The 21,295-nt window shown below is 39.7% G+C and overlaps 1 protein-coding gene across 1 annotated transcript in view; it reads left to right on the forward strand.

The window, feature by feature from the left end:
* Positions 1-20,422, forward strand: part of LOC121313685 (microtubule-actin cross-linking factor 1-like) — a 38,302-nt gene extending 17,880 nt beyond the window's left edge. The window contains exon 2 of the mRNA XM_041246470.1: positions 17,349-20,422. Within this exon, the coding sequence (XP_041102404.1) occupies positions 17,349-17,416 (68 nt within the window). The 3' untranslated portion in view covers positions 17,417-20,422. The remainder of the gene's footprint in view (positions 1-17,348) is intronic.
* Positions 20,423-21,295: the final 873 nt, after the last annotated feature.

Genomic DNA, 21,295 nt, shown 5'->3' on the forward strand with positions numbered 1-21,295 from the left:
GAGTTCAAATGTGTGGTCAGTGTGTTAATTAGCACCGTAAACATTTTATCTGCACCTGTAAGTGCATGTGTACAGCATACTGGACTCTGACGATTCAGGAGCATGCCAACAGGTGGCAGCACTTGGCATTACTAAATCATTGCACTGCTGCTTCTTCAAGGCCTGTGTCTTCTGGTTTTCATTCCAACTGAGCTGTCAGTTTCTTAACTACACCCTTAATTGAAGTAAGAATTTGCTTAATTTACCTTTTTAATTATTCTCAGCTCCTAAAAAGTTGCAGAGTACATTGTTTTTATAGCTAACTTGAAATCTGCAACTGTCCACAAGCTGAAAACAAGTAAAAAGGTAATTACGCAAATTGAGTTCAATTAAGGGTGTAGTTAAGTAATTGAGAGCTCAGTTGGAATGAAAACCAGAAGACACTGGGGTCCCCAGGACTGGGGTTGAGAAGACCTGCCCTATGGGTTAGCCAATCCGGAGTGGTATATGTACAGCAGTGTGTTATGAAATATCGTAAGCTAATAGTTTTTGAATGTGCATTTTTGGCTGTGGGAGTGTAATAACTGGCTAGTGAGACTGCAGATCACTTGAGTACTATTATGTTAGAATAATGTGTCCCCTGTATCTAGCAGTCAGACTGTACTCTGTGTGTTCTCAGATCTGGTGCAGACACTGGCACTGTTTGCAGCATGAGCTTTGTTCCCTATCCTTCCTTGTAGGTGCTTCCCCCACTCCTTCGGCATGCTGCAGTACTGTGCGTATAACAGAGAAAGAGAGATACACTCCCTTAATCACTAGTTGGTTTTTCATACTGACGAGCAGCTCACTGATTTTGTATCTCATATGTGGTTTGCTCTTGTTTGCATGTATTATTGTACAGTGTTGGCATGCATTATGGCATGTATTATTCCACATATGTCGTGAATAGAAGGCATTTTATTTTCTGCTGAAGAGATGGACTGTCTGGGGTTAGTGCACAGATAATCGTGCGGCTGTAAAAGGTGCATGAGTACCATCAGTACACACCAAGGCAGTCAGTGGCACTCTGCTAAGGTCTAGTGTGTGTGTGATCTGTCTTTGTGCCTCAGGACCCTAATATAAAACAATATGCTTGTTAGCCAGTACTGGCAAGATCTAAGAACTTCAGTTCACTTTGCCTATGAATGCAGCATGTGATAGCTAGTCTGGGAAACATGTTTGATTAAAGGAGACACAATGTGACGAGTTTGATAGGCTCTCTTGGAAACAGAATAGATTGATGGGACATGACTCGCAGGCTGTTGATTATTCACATTGCTGACTATATCTGGTACTGCACTCCTTTCAGAACACGAGAGCAGCTTCAGATGTGTTTCTGTCGTGTGTGCAAGCAAGTCTCAACCACAAAATGCTGCTGCATTGTACTACCTGGAATTATAATCATATTCAAAGGTGCTACAAAGTGTGGTAATGGCTTCATAACTACTTTTTATAGAGTCTTGCTGATATAAAGTGTGAATATTGCACCCTGCTAAATCATGGAAGTGCTTACATTTGCCAACGATTCCAACGTCGGCATCAGTCCTCGATCTCCTGATCCCAGGAAGAAACTCCCGGTCTTTTGGCAGAGTTAATTTCTTCAATGCGTTACACGCATAACGAGTCCTTGTTTACGGCGTAGTGTGGATATTTTTTTATATTGGCTACTATAGTACATATACAAATGTTCCTAACATAGTAGTGGTTTATTGATTGTACATGAATAAAAATGTTCATTTAAATATGTGATATATTTTCAAAATTGTTACATATATCATAAAAGATGATAAATACTCATATACTGTGCCTAGTCACTGAGCAGTTTTAACTCGGCATTGGAGTTCTGAATATTTATTAAACTGAAGAGTTCAATCAGCTTTCAATCGACTGGATCTTTTACAGAATTGATAAAGACTTCACCCTTTAGTACGCCTCTTACAACAGATCAATTAAAAACCAGAATTACTCTTAAAGGTACAGGGTGCCTTAGTGGCAGCCTTTTTCCAAGCCTTCTAAAAACCTTCACTTTCACATTGTTTTAAACTCAGTGATACAGGGGCCATACTCTTTGAGATAGTGTCTTCACATTTGCTACACAGCTGTCTTCTAGGATTCTATCTAGTGGTATTGTTCATTAAAATTACCTGTTTGTTTAACCTCTTGCCATATTCTTCACATTCTGTACATAGCTGAATTCTATGCTTCTCTCAATAAAGTCCCATTAAGTGAAAAATGAACTGTTTCATGGCCAATGATACAGGACACAAACTTTAAATTGAATAGTTTAAAAAGAGCAACATTTTTTTAAAATGTACAGAGGAATCTTTTTTTTTCTTCTGCAGTTAATCATAGGATAAATTGCTGACATAAAAATGTATATTTATTACACCGTAACATACTTGAGCTCTCAATGATTGTCATTAAGCTGTCTGATTTGATTAGTGTGTGGGTGCCTGGGGTGGACCTGTGAGTCCTTGAGCTATGCATAATCAGGGCACAATCTCATGACTCCTGACAGTTCAGGAATTTGTCAAGTTTTATAACAGTTTGTCTTATGGTTTTACAGTACAGTGCAGTACAATACAGTGCAAAAATTGAACATGCTTTGTTTAGACTAATGAATAATAGATGACATGGGTCATCTGTTAATTTGATAATGTGATTCTCTATGCAGTTTACAAAGTTTGTTGTTGTGAAATGCAATGAAATAACAAAGTTGACATTTCTAGCATTTTTCTTTTGTTGTATAGCAAAAAAATGTGATGCAGTAATATAAACAAGCATGTATTGAACAAGGTACTTCTTCCTGCTTCAAGACAGAAGACCTACCAGACTTCAACAGGCTATTACAGTAGGTGTGATTGGGTATTATATCAGAGAAAAAACATACATTTCTCCATTCATATACATTCTGGAGAACAGACTGCATGCAGGTCTCCGCTCCTGCTACCATGAAGGGATTACAATTGTTTATTTGAGAAATGTCTCTTTCAATGTGGATTGCTTGGTCAGACTTTTCCAGATGGTTTTTATTAATAAGTATCCAGGTTCCTAGAAACTCCAGTAAACTAGAAAGTTATCACTAGCACCAAATGATAGTTAAATCAGTAACACTGTGACTGGTCTAATGTCACTGTGCATTTATATTAGACCTTTATATAAACTGAGCTTGAATAAAAGTAAACAGACAATGCATTTGAGGATTATTCTAAGACGAGTGCTAAATATTATCCCTGCTGTAAAGTAAATAAAGAGTCAATCAGAATCAGCCATGTGGATTTTTTGTAGCAAGTGTAGTTACAGCATTGCATTCCATGAAATGAAATTGCCACTGGTTAAGCCTGTGAAACATCAAATAATATTCTGATTTAGGGTTTTGAATAGCTGTGTGATATATTTACTGCTGGCCCTGGGACCATGGGAAATGTCACAGTAATAATACCCTGATGTCAAGAGAGGTGAAACTGCTGTTAGTCAACTAATTACAATTATAAAAGCAGGACATGACTACAAATTGATTTACCATCAGCATTAAACAGACTAGGAAACAACATTCAAACAATTATCACACCACTAAATACATTTTAAAACACTGGTAATATTAGCATTGTTTTTAGAAATGGGTCAGTTATTTTGCATTCCTGTACAGGTAGCTCTACTGAAACATCTCCATGTTTTATTTAATGCACCGAGTTCTGTTTTATTGATTATGTATTGTATGTGAGCAAGATGTATGGCCTGTACCCTGCCAGGAAAATAACTTCAGTGTATTTCAGTTGAAGGGTTTGTCATTGAATTTACTGAGTTTCCTTTGGTATTTCTAATTCCAGCTGTGATTGAAGTACACGACAAAGCAGCTGCGTGTATGGGGGCTTAACACATTACATAATAGACGAGAAAGTGAATGCCAGACCCCTCCCAAGAACAGCAAATTCAAGTTTGTCTGCTATTTTTCAAATCCAAATGTGTCTTCCAAGACTGCTTTTCACCCATCACTTAATCATAAAGGGAAATCAACAAAAAAGACTTGATGTAAACATTCCATGGGCCAACTGCCATCTATTAGTGCCTAATGCAATAAGCCATTTTAAAAGAACAAACAACTAACAGGCAGGTAACTTATCAGTGTGATTCTCTCTGCGGTTTGCTTTTGTTTCTCAGTGGATAGCTGTGATTGTCTCGACATGTTCATGGTGTTCTATCCAGAGGCTCTGCAGACAGCTAGGCACTGTGTCATCTTTTTATTGCTTTCTTTATTAGCCTTCGCAATGGTCCGGACAGATGAGAATGGGACTCAGATTCAGCTGAAGATGATAGATCACAGAATACAGTGGTCCGGGCAGATGAGAATGGGACTCGGGTTCAGCTGAAGATGATACAGTGGTAGGATTGGAAATTGGTGGCTAGAAAGTAATAAAATAACAGCAAATGGCATGCAACCATTATGTTGTATTTTAACTTTCACTGTAGTGGTATTACTAAAATTCCATATAGGTTGACCTGAGCTTAATAGACAACAATCTGTTTGGCTTGGCTGAAATCTGTGAGTTTCTCCACATTGCTGTGCTGTTGCACATTTCGGAAGCTAAGACATGGTTAACTAGAGACTGTGGTTCTTTTTTGGTATTATTATTGCTCAGACTGTCTGTTCGACAGCCTGTTGGAGGTGATTAGTTTACTGAATAGAGTTTGCCTGCACTCTGGAAAGGGGGATCAAGTTGCATACACATGTATTTATATAAACTGTTGTGTAGTACATAGCTGACAGAAATACACAAACAGCTCTGACAGCAGTCCGACAGGGTCCAGGACTCAAAACAGGAAACGAACAGTGATTTATCCCCTCACATAATATAGTAATATCTATGTCTATGTCTATATATACAGTACCAATCAAAAGTTTGAGTACACTTGCTGGAAACTAGTTTTTTTTTTTCATCATTGACAATGTTTTACGTTGTATACGTTTCTGTAAATTCTTGAAAATGAAAACACATTTGACTGGTACTGTATATATATATATATATATATATATATATATATATATATATATATATATATATATATATATATATATATATATATACATATACAATATATAGCTAGTATCGATCAATCCAGGTCCATGATAAACCCTGTGGGACACCTCACTTAGTAACAGGTCTTGTCCAGACAATCCTTAACGAATTTCAAATATTGAGTCTCGAGTACAGATTCGGTATAGTCACAAAATAAAGGAACGTGTCGTGTTGTATGTTTGTGTGTGTGTGTGGTGTGTGTGTGAGCCGACGCGGAACAGGAATTTGGGATGACAACGAATAAGCCTGACATTTAATTCTTACCCCCCACACCTGGAGTGGGGAATTACCCTTAATGGGAATGGGGGGGGGGGGCGGGGGGAATGGGGTGAGAGAATGGGGACATGCAGCTGTTCTTGACTCTGTAATCAAGTCCTCACCACACAAATGAATTCAGGTAGTCATGGCAAAGTGAGAATTTCTTTGGCACGCTTCAGGACCTTTTCCACTGTCTTCTCTTGTAAAAAAGTGTTGAAACAGCAGGTGGGGTGTATCAGGGCGGTGCTGATATATTTATTCATTTACAAACTAAACAAACCCAAGAGTACCAACTAAATGCTTACCTTTTTTTAACTACTGTATAAACCGGACATCTCTGCCACTTACCCGTGACCAAATATCACAAAAGTATTACAATACCTAGCCAGTCTGAAAACACAGGTCTCTCCCCCAAGCCTTATCCTTAACACTGCTGCCTCAAACATTTCAGCCCTGCTATTTACACCTGGCAGCTTAAACACTGGCATGTGTCTCTCATTAACTTTGAACGTTTAGGTGTTTCCCATCCTGGCAAATACCAACCTCATGGCATTCTGGGGGATGTAGTCCCATTATCCTCCAGGACTACACCTTTCTTCCCCCTACTCTGCCACACAGTGTAATGTACATGTACCCTTCTAAATCCTTCCACAGACACAGATATTGTGATAACTGAGCAAATGAAACACAGTGCACATCATTGCAACTCGGACTGTCACTTCAGCGCTTCACTGATTTACAAATCTTAAGAGAAAAAGTCACCCAGAATTCCCTCTGAAACTCGGGAGACAAGGAATTAAAATGAACATCAGCACCAAGATTTCTGACAGCTCCTCATGACATCCCTTTGTTGTTGCTTTTCTTCAAGCCTTCAGTAGCTATAATGCACCTTTTATTCGAGGTCTGCTCAGTAAAACCAGTCAGATCAATAGCAATGTGAAAAGCACACCGTGCTATAAATGTCACAGCTTGCTTTAGCATTTCAATTCAAGACTAAGAGAAACTTTAATGCGTTATTTCTTTATTGGCTATATGGTCCCTTAAAGATTAAATCTATTTTGAGAAACATGTTTTCAATTCGCTTTTTGCTGTTTGTTATTTGTTATTGTTATTGTTATTTGTTAACTTGTTATTTTTGCATTGCATGCCATGCTAGAGGTGGTGAGTGCTGCTATTGGAAATAATATCTGGGGGAGGAGTTCCCTGTAATAAAATCTGCACGCAAGCTTTACTTTGTCACACTGCAATACATGCATCTCTGTATCAGATCTCTTCAAGCCACACTCGCGATTATCAAATGTTCTGGGTGTCTACAAACCCATGTGCGCTCATTCTGGAATGAGACAGATTGTCAATTTGTGCAAATCTGTTATAAAAGTTGACAACTGAATTTTGCCATGCTTTTACCATGGTTATACTATCCATTTAACATAGTTTATCCTGGTTTGACATGTTTATGAATGTGCTTTATTATACTTCACTAGTCCTTACCATGCTTTACCATGCTTTCACCAGGCTTTACCATGCTCTACCATGCTTTCACTAGGCTTTGTTAGACTCTTCTGTGCTTCTGTTCTGTTAAAGTCTTGTAAGGGATATTTTGCAAGTTTAGAAGTTTGCAGCTGTTCTCAGCTGGTTTCTGTTTACTTTTGAATTCAATACAGTGCTGTACACTGTATATTGACAATGCACTTATTGTTATTATTATTATTATTATTATTATTATTAAGTCAAACCCTAAACGCTGAAACAATAACGAGGAGCATCTTTCTAACTCATTGCTGACGAGCAAGAGAGAATGATGTAAAGAGATGTGGAAATGTAGTGAATTTAATAACCGCATTCCAATCTGATTTAGATTTTCTACCAGTTGTGTTATAATAACTTCAAGCAGAATTTGCTCCAGATGGGAACTGTGACTGGTCAGGCAGCTTGAAGCTATGTGAAGCAGCATCTTGCGTATTTTACAGATTAGGTTCTCATTTACATTGAGTCGGAGGCGGAGAGTAAAAGAGTGAGCCACCAGATTGGAAACAGGATTTCCAGATGCCACTAAGCCCTGTAACTACATTTGAATAGAATGCACCTGGCTGCCTGCTTCTAGTGAGAGTTCTCTTTTAAAGTAGCCTGTGTGCTGGAGTCTGAGTAGCCCAGAGGAGCCATTCAGCCAGCAACAATCACAGAGGGGGTGTTGCTGAGGGTTTGTTAGATCATGGTGACAGAAGGGTGCAGGATTCCAAAAGGGAGCACAGTTAGATGCATCTACAGTCAAACTGAAAGATTTATGTATAAAAGCAATTCACAAAAATGATCTGAGGACCTGATTTTAAAGGGTCTTGAAATACAGGGAGGAGGGAGGGGAAGGGAGAGGGAGGAGGGAGGGAGGAGAGAGGGAGGAGGGAGGAGGGAGTGGGTAGGGTGGGGCCCATGCCTTAGTCTCTGTCCAGGCCCCCCACATTTGTTTTGTTTCTTGACAGTTTCATAATATTGAAAAACAAATCTATTCAGACAAAATGGGTGCAAACTTTGAACTCGTTTGTCTCCAGGTGTTTTTAAAGGTTTTATTATATGGGCTATGTCTGAGGGAATGTCTGGTCAGCTGTGAGAAATCATTTCTACTTTCCTGTAGAAATGATTGCAGGTAAATAAAAGCATTAGCTTTAGGGAGTTTTGGGTGAGCGCAGACTTTCTATAAGGTAAAGAGCTCGCGTTTTTTTTTTTTTTTTTAATATATATATATATATATAATATATATATATATTATATATATATATAAAGTGACTGAGAAAAACACTTGGGGATGAACCCCTGTATATTTTTTACATATTTTACATATTTCAAACCTAAAATGTTATTAGATCTTAATCTAAGTCCTAATAATAGATAAAGAAAACCTGATTAAACAACTGACACAAAAACATGATACTTTTCCAGCATTTATTTATCCACAAATGATTCAACATTCAGTGTCCATGTGTGAAAAAGTATGTGAACCTTTAGATTCAGTAACTGGTGGCACCCCCTTGAGCAGCAATGACTTCAATTAAGTGTTTCCTGTAACTGTTGGTCAGTCTTTCACATCGTTTGTGAGGAATTTTGGCCCATTTCTCCTTACAGAACTGCCTCAACTCGATAACATTTGAGGGCTTCCTTGCATGGACAGCTCGCTTCAGGTCCTGCCACAACATTTCGATGGGGTTGAGGTTCAGACTTTGACTAGGCCATTCTAAAACGTGGAATTTCTTCTTCTGCAGCCATTCTTTTGTAGATCTGCTTGTATGTTTAGGATCATTTCATGACCCACTTTTGGTTTAGCTTCAGCTCACGGACGGATGGCTTGACATTCTCCCCTAGAATCTTCTGATACAATGCAGAATTCATGGTTGTGTCAATGATGGCAAGATGTCCAGGTCTGGATGCAGCAAAGCAGCCCCAAACCGTCACACTCCCACCAAACATAACGTTTCGCATTGAGGCCAAAAAGTTCTACTTTTGACTCCTCTGTCCAGAGAACATTGTTCCAGAAGTCTTGTGGATCATCTATGTGCTCTTTGGCGAACTTCAGACAGGCAACAATGTTCCTTTTAGAGAGCAGTGGTTTCCTCCTGGCTATCCTTCCATGAACACCATTCTTGTCCAGTTTTTTTTGATAGTTGAGTCATGAACACTCTCATTAGCCAAGGCTAGAGTGGCCTGCAAATCCTTGGATGTTACTCTGGGGTTCTTTGAGACTTCCTTGATGATTTTCCGGTTTGTTCTTGGAGAGATTTTGGTAGGACGACCGCTCCTGGGTCGAGTGACTGTGGTCTTGAACTTTCTCCATTTGTAGTTTATCTGTCTGACAGTGGATTGGTGGAGCCCCAAATCCTTAGAAATGGTTTTGTAACCCTTTCTAGACGTTGAGCATCAATAACTGTTTTTCTGAGGTCCTCAGAGATTTATTTTGATCGTGGCTTAACATGTTTCCACACACTTGTATGGTGAAGACCAAACTCACAAAGTTTCTGATCTTTATGTAGTCCTCCTTTTAGATCCTGAAGATCTACCTAATTATTTAAACACCTGATTCTAATTACCCCCTTAATTGAACTGATAAAACCAGGGGTTACTTTTTCACATATCCTGAATCTTAATTACTCATTGTTTGTCTAATTCATACATCATTTTGTTTCAAAAGACATGGAATTAGTTAATATAAACCCATTGGATATTTAAGAAAAGACTGGTTTTGATTCAAGATGGCTAAAGTGGTAAAACTATGGAATTTCCATAATTATCATTGGTGTTTACAAACTTTTTCTCGGCACTGTAAAAGTAAATAAACGAAACACTACAGAATTCAGAATAAAAGACTAACAAAAATCTTTTAAAAATGAATAAATACGTGAAATCAGTTGTTAGAAATAAAACAGTTTAAAAACTGGTAGAAAGAACATTTCGGGAATGTGTAATTATTTAAATGGCTACATTCTGGTCAGGGCTCAAACAATTAAGACAAAGGAACTGTTCATTAAAGAACAGAACAATGCCATGGCAAGCAGGTTTCAAGGGGCGAGGAAGCTAACACTTCCTTTGGGAAACAAAGCTATGGAAGAATGTGCAGCATGGAAGAGTATGGCCTACTATGGATGCCAGTGACATGTTATTTATACTCCAATCAGTAAAAGGATCAGCTGAAGGGAGGAAACCTTAAAAATATGTATTGTGCTTATACTCGACTGGGTTTCCCTACTGTTCTGTTTTGGTTTATTTAATGAATTAATTGTTTTTAAACGGCTCTCCTTTTTTTGTTGCTCGCGGCCAGGTTTCAATGTGACCCGTGGAATGTTAAAGTTGGTCTGATAATTTGTATCTGATGGCACTGAACCTTTTATTTTGGAAACATTTTGAGGCTCTCCGATAGATGCTTGCCTCTGCCTGCCTTCCCTCTGCAATCATGTTGTGGTCATGTGATGTTCTGGTTCCTAGCTGATAAACACCTGACAGTCTATCAGCTTCCTTCTCTAGTTGATTTTATTGTGGGTATAGTAGAAGAAAAAATAACTCTTTTGTGACAATAATTTGACATTACGGGATGGAAGTTGCATAGCAGTTTCACCCAAGCCACAGCATCTAGGTAACATGCTCAGTACTAAACTGCTAATAAAAAAAAAGTTCTGTATGATTAGCTGTATGTTTTTCCTTTTGCAAAATGAACTACTGCAAACTCTGCCCTGGAGTGACTCCTTAGTGACTGATAAATACTGTTATGGTAGTGCCTGAGGATATCCCACTGCCTGTCTGTTTAGTGCCTGCCTGCCTGCCTGCTGCCTGCCTCTGAGCGAGTGAGTGTCTGTGTTTGTGTGTCTTTAAGAGGCGGGGTCGACATGTATTGGCATTTCTCTGTCGAGAAGTTGGAATGAAATCCAGTGCCTGAGAGTGATCGTTATGAGGAGAGAGAGAGAGAGAGAGAGAGAGAGAGAGAGAGAGAGAGAGAGAGAGAGAGAGAGAGAGAAGCAGACTACTTTTAAAACAGGACAGAGAGCGGTGCAGAATTAAACACTGAGAAAACAAGAAGCCAGCGACAGACGCCCACATGGCTCTGTACAACCCGTCCAGCCTGCCACCCAACGCAGAGGAGAAGGACTTCATCCAGGCGTATGAAAATGTCAGGGAGAAATATAAAGGTAAACTTTACCAAGCACTTTAACTGCTCCAGCTTGAGAGGAAATGTGCTGATAATGTCAAGCAAACATGTGTGCGGACTATATGGTAACATGAGTTCAGTGAGTGTGTGTGAGATCTGCTTCAATTCAATGCTGAGACACATGAAACGTGTTCTTTTGCTCTTCTAGTACTACACATGTTCAGTGTAAATATCACACACACTTATCAATCTATTGCAAAACTAATACTGGACACGTTGCCTACCATATTGGAAGTGCTAAGTTTCGATTTGAGAAGTTTTGATTTGATAACTGCTATACAACAATGCTTTACAAGTTGCTGGACACAGTTCTAAACATTTAGGGTTAGGGTTATAGGGTATAGGGTGTGGCTAGACTAAGAAACTACAGTGGTACAGACAGTACAGAATGTATCTACTGTACATCTATATGTATATCAATATACAGTAAGGAACTAATGTTTAGACATGAGTGATACTGAATAAGCAGATGCAGGGACTAGGCACACGTTTTAAAGAGAGCTAGTTAACTATTTGGTAGACTAATAACCTAAAGCATGAACTACAGTAATGGCTGGGCTACCTACATGGTAAAGCACCTGGACTATCTCCCTTGCTGTACCACAGCACTCAATCAAGTGCCAGGTGACTCGGTATATATTTGAGTTATTTGAAGCGATTATTGAATGTTAACACATTTTTTTTTTTTGTTTATCCTTACTGTTTGTTAATGCAGTGTTGGGCCTGGGAGTTTGTTCAGTAGATACATGATACAAGGACATAGCACAGGTCATGTAGCTGCACTGTCTTTTAATCCCTAGACTGTCGCATAAATCTTTGCATGCACTTTGATCTGAGAAAGAGTTTGTATTTTTCTATCCGAAAGGTAACCAGTTGGTAAAAATGAGTAGCCGCCCTGGACATCTGGCATAGTCCCTGGCTACTGGAAATGAATACATTGGAGGGGAGCATGGAGCAGCTCGGTCTAATAATGTGACATGACTTCTGTAATGCTTTGCAACCTCTGCCAACTTTCTCCCATGGTGGTTGCCCTCTGTAGTTCAAGAACCATTGGGGGAGGGCTTCTAAAAATAACCCTTAAACAGCCCATTCTATGTGTGCTCTGGGAAATCCAGTCCATTCGCCTGTACTGATTTATCACCACTGAACCATATTGGTGAGGTAGTGTAAAGTACTGGTAGCTGAAGTATACATGACATATTCATTGTCTCTGTTAGCCTGTGCATGTCGTGCCCTTAACCAGAGCTGTAGTCCTTATAAAGACACGCAGAGAGAGGCAGTCATGTTATGAGTAAGCTTTATTTTTTCATCCTTGTCTCTGCAGTGGCACGAAACACAAACACATTGCCTTTTCCTCACGCTGGCTAATAAAGCAGCTCTCTGTCCTCCAGCTGACTTTAAATTTATAAAAACAAAAACGCTCTAATGAACGATAACTATTTTGTTAAGACAAACCAACAAAATGAGAATTACAGTTTCACTTTTACACTAGCATTCAAAGAGAACTTATCTGTAATGCTGTAAAATCAGAAATAAAACGTGAGTATACTGGGGGTGGGACGTTTTCTCTCCTGTTTTTTTACGATTGTTTTGACAGTGTGCCATTTAAACTCTGGCCAGATAACAAAAAAGAAAACAAATTTCAGCATGGCAAGAATGTGCAGTAAGAACCTGTGTGCAGCTGTGGACAAACATTTTGCATCACCCTATAGAATTATCAAATTTTGCTTTATAAAGTCAAATTAAACCTGTGGAATAATGTTACTTTAACATATTGAATTACACACCGCTTTGTAATTTTCCATATATTTTGCGAAAAATTGAAAAATGTGACATTATGAAATCCAACATGAAATACTCTACTATGGTTTCCGGTAGACTTTTGTGATAATCAATTTGTAGCATCCTTGGTTACAAGATATTAAATAAAAGATTTAAATTATGTTCATTCAATTATTTTTTTTTAAACATTATGTCTCAATCCTGAAGTTTTAGGTGATACAAAACTTTTGGCAGGCTTGTTCTCTGCTTGTGACATTGGTCCTCTTCATGGGAAGGAGAGCACCCAGCCCTAGGGCTGCTGTCTGTATTTAGACTGGCCCCTTCGAAGTACAGTCTGGAGTAACTGAGCAGTTTAAGAGACTGTTATGTGTAATATTTGACAAGCTGTATAGAGACCAATGAGAGGTGATTGACAAAACATAGAGGGCCTTACTTGACTTGAAATACAGGCAGCATCCAAAAGGAACACAGACCTTTAATTGAATGGTTAACTGTCAATAAAAAACCCAGTAACGTGTTAGCAAATGCATTTTACTGTTTGCTAATGGTTAGTTAAAGGAATACTTTATACTGTCCTTTTTTTTTAAGCATCGCAAATAATGATATCAAATGGGTAATAAATTAAGTATTATACAAATTTGATTTAAAATATACTTTTAACTTGAATGGACTTTAATATAATGTACATGGCTTGTGCAGAATGTGATTGCTTAGTCATTTTCAATCAGTAACATGGGCTACCCTTTGTTATAAGATATTTCAGAGACAACAGTACTTTTCAATTGTTATCTTGCAAGTGTTTGCACAACATTAAACACTCAATGGTAACATATCTAGTACAGCTAAATACATGCAGGCAAAAAAACCACATCAGGGATTCTAAAACACGGTTTGAGTTTTTCTTCAATAATTAGTAACACTTCTTTGGTTTAATTTGTTAATAGTTTGTAATAGGGTATATATGAAGGGTTCTAGGTTTGTTTTAAACATCCTGATTATATTTATCACGTTGGGTTTTGCTTCAGTACAACGATTACAGCTCATATCTTTTCAAACTAGTAAGAATGATGTTGGTGTTCATACAGTATCCAGTCTGGAAACACGAACAGTTGGATTAAGTGTTGTAAACTTGGTAATGTTAAAAAGCTTAGTAACGATCGTTTATGCTCTTGCTGCAGTCACACCACACACTTCCATCCTTCACTGGGATTTAATTTCATGCAACACAGACTGCCTTTCAACATAGTAACACTTAAAGACATAAAACCTGGTGTCTGAGGACCCCACTGCATCAGGGACCAGCCCAGCCCAGCGCAGCCCAGCCCAGCCCAGCCCAGCCCAGCTGTTCATCACTGGAAGTGAGAGGACAGCAAAAGAGGGTGCCGGTCACAGTTATCTGAACAGAACTGCAATCCAATTTTAATGTTGCTCAAGTAGGGAGGAACTGGAAATACTGAGCTAATGTAACAAGCAGTGTTGTGCCTTTACGGAAGCTGTCCTGTCCCCTGTTGTGAGATGAAATGAGGCTACAAGCTCTCAAACCACAACTGCAGATGAGCCTTGCTTTTTTGCATTGTGGTTGAGATTCTGGCTTATGGTGCGCAGGGTCACCAGTTCACACCCAGCCTGTGCCCTATTTATTATTGAAAATTACCATTTGTCTAGAAGGATGACTCCCACCCTGCTGTATATCTTCCAAAGCAGTTCAACTGTTTTATTAATTATGAATGCATTTTATAAATTCCAAATCTTGTTCAATTCTACAAAACCTTCTTTAAACTGTTTTCATCAGTAGGGGTTGCTCATAAAGACAGGGCTTGTTTTCAGGGTCTCAATGTCTAGTCATTGAATAAAAATAAGGACCACTTGTAGGACAGTGTGGTCCCTAAGGAGAACAGCTTTCACTGCACTTAAACTTTCTCTGGTCATTACAGGTCACAGTTCCATGATGGTTGTATTGTATATGCTGGCCTTTACTCCTTTGTGTTTTTCAAACAGCCCAAAAAGGCTAAAAGATAACCTTAGGTTTCTAAAATGGTGTGTCCATAGAACATACAGTAAGAATACTTTAATAATATGGATCATTCAAGTGGACTAACCCAGAATCCCTCTAGCCAAACCTCCTTCAGCACTACTGATGGACTGGTCTTCTATACCTGCTGTGGAATATAGGAACCTGGTGGCCTGCATTGTACTGACCGGCTACACTTAATAAAATGGGTAGTGTTCTGTATTTAGAGATAGACCAATCGAGAACATCAGCATAGCTAAACTGTTTTACTGTATCTAGTGGGTATGAAATTCCCTCCTAATCTTTCAAATCTTTCTTCTTGGTTTGCTTACTGTATAGAAAAGGACGGGGATATTATGGAGGCAGATATTCTGAACATGTTTTATTGCTCAGTATAATAGTGACAGTATTGTGGATTGCCTGCAAACCTGTGTGCTGATCCTTCTCCATAGCTGTGGGTACTAGCACAGCCTAAGCAAGTTCTTCGCAAGTGGCGTGAAGTCGGTTTTGAAAGATCAATGAGTTATCCAGTCCCCGAGCTCTTTATTTATTTGTCTTAAATAAGCCTGCAGGATGACATTCTGACATGCAGTGTTGTGCAGTTTGGTGTGATGGTTACAGCAAAGCTGCCTAAAGCTGATCCCTGACTCACTGTGTGACCATGGGAGAGCTGCTTGATCTCCTAGTTACTCAAGGCAACACGCGGCACAGAGAGGAACCCTGTGCGAATATGACGTTCATTCATAACTAAGTTATGAGCAACATAAAGACACATTGTCAGTTTACCCTAACTTAGTTTCTTTCAGTATTACTAAAAATGTAACATTGCATATCATCTCATCTTGGTACCCTATGCAAGCCAGTTATAAAGTCACTACTTTGCAATGCTGCTTTAGGCACCAAAGGATGGGCAACAAGATTGTATGACCATATGACAGGGTATCTGTAACTTGATATGCCTATGGGTGAGTGGCGAGACACACAGGATTGATGCATTTGTCCCCCCCCACAGGCACGCAGGATTTATTAATACAAAAGAAAACGAAAGTAAACAAAACAGGTCATGTGACGTTACCAGCGATGGTAATGCACAGAGGACACATACAGCAAGCTGTACAAAGGAAAAATGAAACATAGTACAAAAAACTACAAATAAAAGGTGTCGTAAAAACGTCTAGCGCTCCTCCCCTAAACAGGAGGTCCCGCTGGAATACACTTCTCTCTATACTGTAGGCTGCTGTTGCCTGAAACTAAGCTCCGTTCCTACCCTGCCCTGGTATACACACGTTTCTTCTTGCGTGAATGCTGGAACCCTGACCCTGGTTAACCCATGCAGAGGTCAGCAGTCTCCAGTTGTCTCCAGCGGGATTCCAGACCTCCGTACCACAGAGTCTCATGGCCTAGCAGCAGCCTCGACCAATCTCGGCCAGATATTTTTAAACTGACGGACACTCGGTCAAGACCCACCCACCTGCTGATTGAGGACCAGCACAGCTACTTGCTTCCTTTCCCATCAACCAAGCACAACAGGCTGCAAGTCCCAACCAAGCGCCCGCTAGCAAACAATTAAATAATTAATTAAACATAGTTACAAAATCACACAAACACATTTTCATGTGCAGGGGTCCCCTACCACATCCCTGCTACAGCCTATAAGTTTTGTTTACAACTGCTTAATATCTCCTTTATCCAAATACAAAGTGGCTTACTGACTTTATAACCACTAAAGAGACAGGACTGTAAAACTGCATGCTAACCCTGTGCATATTTTTCCCTCTTGTCTTTGCAGGTAAGTTCAAGACCCTTGCATATCCTGCTGCACTGTATGGCTGTAGATATCACAGGAACTTACCTGGCAGTGTGTGCGGATGAACAAGCAGTTTGGGGGCAAGGCAAGTAATCTTGAAAAAGTTTCTGCTTGCTGCAGTGAGGGCAGCAGACAGGCAGTGTGTATTGACATGTGCCAGGAGAGTGTAGGTGAGTTATGAGTGACAGAGGCTGTATGGAGAGGGCAGGGAGGCGGGACTCCTGGAAGATGCTTGAGGAGTTTCTCAGATTTAAATATAGAATCACTGGTGACAGGCCTTGGGAGATGCTTCAGCTTCGTCATTTTCTTTTGCAACACATTGCAATGCCTTTTTTCATGCCAGTCTATTTTAACGGTGATGCACTTTACAGTTGTAATTGAATCCAATATGGTGGCTTGTTTTCTGTTATAGCAGTGTTATTTTGTCATTTCGATGAGACCTTTGTTTTGTGTTTCGTTCTTGTGCACACTTGGATTTCCTGAGCAGAGGATTGCTTTAAATGTACAGACAGCGTTTTAAGGCAGCAGACCTGGGGGGAAAACGAGACACACAGGCTTAGGCTGAGTGCAAACGCGGTACCCAGTGATTCAAACCCAGTGATTATATCAGTAAGAAATATAACATTGATGCTTTAAACTTCTGAGTCACCATGATGTGATAGCCACAGCACGTTGCTCTTTAGGTGTGTTTCCTTGTTTTCTCTGCAGGGTCTCTCAACCATGTCTACAGTGTACATGTACTGTACAGCAAATGGCAAAGGGACTGGTCTGATTAATTTATGAGAGGAACATTTTCCAGGCCGGTGGCAAAACTGTAGAACAGGAGGATGGAAGACCTCAGTTAACCCAACAGGCTGCCGACAGAAAGGGCAATACTTGCATCTAATAATGTGAGAACACCACAAAAAAAGGGGTGTTACTTAGGTAACCAGAGAGTTAGAGTTTCTGTAAAGTCAACAAACTCTTTTAAAATTTTCCAGATAAACACCAACCAGGGAGATGTGTCTGAAACCTTGGAAGATTTACTGTATGTGTGTGTGTCTGTTCGACTGGCATTTCACAAGGGCCTGGCAACAAGCTCCCTTCCAACAAATGTTTTTTAACAAGTTCAAGTCTAAGCAGCCTTGGACGTCACTAATTTATCATTTATTTGTTAAGAAAATTTAAAAAAAGCCTCATTAACTGTGAGATGGTGTATTTATACTCATCAGCTTTTTATGCAATGAAATTGTATCTGGGGAGCTGTGACCCAGATGGCTTGACGTCAGACCAGGAAATACACAGACACAGTACTATGGAGATGAAGCGCTGGTGTGTGTGTTTAATAATAAGCAAAACAAACTAACAAGAGACCAAACCAAACAGGTAAAGTGCTGGTGTAAAACCAGCACGGGTAGCAATAGTTCTTTATATTATAATTTCACTTATGACTCATGTCTCACGTCTCTCGTTCCACCTCTAACACACTAACCCTGTTCAGCCAAAGCTGTGAGTTTTTATATTGATGTGGCTGTCCTCAAACTGGCAATCAATAGCCAGTGTGAAAACAGCCACATTCTACACGGGTATTTCTGTCAGGGAAGGTTTTTAACTCCTTCCCTGCCAAAGAAAACATCAATAAATAATACCTTGTTTTTAGCACAAATACATTTAAATAATAAGAATAATACTAAAATAACACAGAGTACGTACAGGAGCGGGGGATACCACACCACAGGAGCTCTCCTGTTTTAATTGTGTAACACATTTAAACGGATGGCTTTTTAAAGAAGGCTTGGAGAGATGTAATACATTTCTGTATGTGTTAATCCTATCATATGGACAGTATGTTTATTTATAGCCGTCTTGTTATCTTGTGTACCTCGTCCAGGGAAGAAGATGTATGTAACTGTCTGGAGCGTGGCACTGTAAAATGCACTTGTCTGAAAGATTTATATCAGTGCAGACTTAAGCATTGAGTCGAGAGGGATCTCCTGTGCATTACTTACAAAATAATCTAATTATTCATATATGATAAGTGTTTTTACAGTTTGAAAATGGCTAAAGCTTTTTTTTCTTCCCAAGGGTTTTTATTTGTTTATTTATTTTTGTAACATGCTTTGAATGCTCTGGTGTTTGAGGAATGAAGTGTTATAACTCAGTCTCTATTGGTGTGATAGCTTCCTTGTTCCCTGAGGTCTAACTTAAAAAAGAAAAAGAAAAATGCGTCTGATTCGGTAGAAATTGTTTTCATGACTTGGGGAGGCAGAAGGAAGTTACGAAATCTGCACGAGGTCAATGCAAGAGATTTTAACACTAGATTTTAACACAAGGTCACTACTTTGTTCTATTCTATAACAGTAAGGACTTTGCTGTTTCCACTTTAAATTGCTGTTGGTCAATAAACACGCACTGATTCCACAACCCTGAATTAAAAGGATTCTGTACTGTATCTTTAAGGCTGCCGTCTCCTGTTAATAGTCATGCAGCATAGCTGCCTGTTGACATTCTTACCCTATCAGAGCACAATATTTATGACAGTTGGTGGCTCATGTAAAAGTAAAAGAAAGTTTTACATGGTCTACTATGGCTAATGTTGGCTAATGTAGCCTCAAAATGGGTGGGATTCTGTCTATATTCCACCTCTGTCTGGCAGGTTTTACTGCAATTGTATTGGCTACACGATGCAAAAAATAACAATAAAGGTCGTCCAAATCCTAGATTGGACCTTCTTCAACAGGGAGGACCAAAACAAATTTCCCTTTTTAATTGCTCATGGTACGAAAAAATGAAATGGTAACCAAGCACTGGCCAGCCAGACAACCTGAGTGGGGGTCCTGACATCACAATGGCCCTGCTGAGACATTGCAGCTATTCTTAATCACCTGCATTCTATAACAAGAACTGAACTGCATCAACATCAACAGCAGGAACATGTCTGATCATTCTCATTGCAGCTATTCTTAATCACCTGCATTCTATAACAAGAACTGAACTGCATCAACATCAACAGCAGGAACATGTCTGATCATTCTCATTGCAGCTATTTTTAATCACCTGCATTCTATAACAAGAACTATACTGCATCAACATCAACAGCAGGAACATGTCCGATCATTCTCATTGCAGCTATTCTTAATCACCTGCATTATATAACAAGAACTGAACTGCATCAACATCAACAGCAGGAACATGTCCGATCATTCTCATTGCAGCTATTCTTAATCACCTGCATTCTATAACAAGAAATGAACTGCATCAACATCAACAACAGGAGCATGTCTGATCATTCTCATTGCAGCTATTCTTAATCACCTGCATTCTATAACAAGAACTGAACTGCATCAACATCAACAGCAGGAACATGTCCGATCATTCTCATTGCAGCTATTCTTAATCACCTGCATTCTATAACAAGAACTATACTGCATCAACATCAACAGCAGGAACATGTCCGATCATTCTCATTGCAGCTATTCTTAATCACCTGCATTCTATAACAAGAACTGAACTGCATCAACATCAACAGCAGGAACATGTCCTATCATTCTCATTGCAGCTATTTTTAATCACCTGCATTCTATAACAAGAACTGAACTGCATCAACATCAACAGCAGGAACATGTCTGATCATTCTCATTGCAGCTATTCTTAATCACCTGCATTCTATAACAAGAACTGAACTGCATCAACATCAACAGCAGGAACATGTCTGATCATTCTCTTGTCGGCTGGCTGTTGGAAAATGTCATGGTTTTTAATTGTTTTTTTATATGTAATTGAAAACAGCAGAGTAAAATATATACAGGGTGTGGCAGAGCAAAGCTCTGCCCTTTAAATTGGCAGGGATGGGGTTAACTTCCCCTACCTGCCTGGGTTTATTATGTTCAGGTGGCTGGGGTTGATTAGTTGATTAGGTTGATTAACGATCAATCAGCGCCCAGCCACCTGATATAAAAGGAGGCCTCTGCTTCTCATTTGGAGAGAGGGAGCTGAGGAAGCAGGTTGGGTTTTTTTTTGGTTGTTTGGAAAGTTTGAATCCAGTGAAGGCATTGCCCAGCCTGGAAACTGTTATTTTTGTAAGTTTTGCTTTTTATCTTTCTTTGTGTTTAAATTGCTTTGTTTTGGCCCTTGTGTCCTTTCATTTTTGTGTTTATTTATAATAAAATAGTTATTTTTTTGAACTGCAGTCTGTCTCTGGGCCTCTATCCACTCGCCAGCCTGCCACATTTGGTGTCAGAAGTGGGATAGCGCCACCTAGAGGCTCAGAGCAGTATTTTTGTTTTGTTTTGTGGAATTTTTGGGATAATTTTTTTTTTTTTTGAAAAAAAAAAAAAATGGGAAAGAAGAGCAGACAGCGGCAAAGGCAGGAAAAGCAGCAGCAGCTGAAGAAATGTAAGCTGCTGCAACCACCGCTGGAGGACCCGGCCAGCCTCTTCCCCTGGTGTTCCTGGTGCGGGAAGGAGGACCATCGTTGGCGGTCCTGCCCAGACGTGCCACCGGCAAACTGGTGTGGCCGGTGTGAGGAGGACGGCCACAACTGGGCAGGATGCCCCTACAACCAGGCCCAGGAAGAGGTGCCGTGTTCACCCCGGGCATCAGGGGCCACCCCACTACCTCCAGCACCACCACCTTCACCACCGTCCCAGGAGATCTGGGACTGGTTGATGCACCCT

Source organism: Polyodon spathula, chromosome 3, assembly GCF_017654505.1.
Source record: "Polyodon spathula isolate WHYD16114869_AA chromosome 3, ASM1765450v1, whole genome shotgun sequence".
NCBI classification, from domain to species: domain Eukaryota; kingdom Metazoa; phylum Chordata; class Actinopteri; order Acipenseriformes; family Polyodontidae; genus Polyodon; species Polyodon spathula.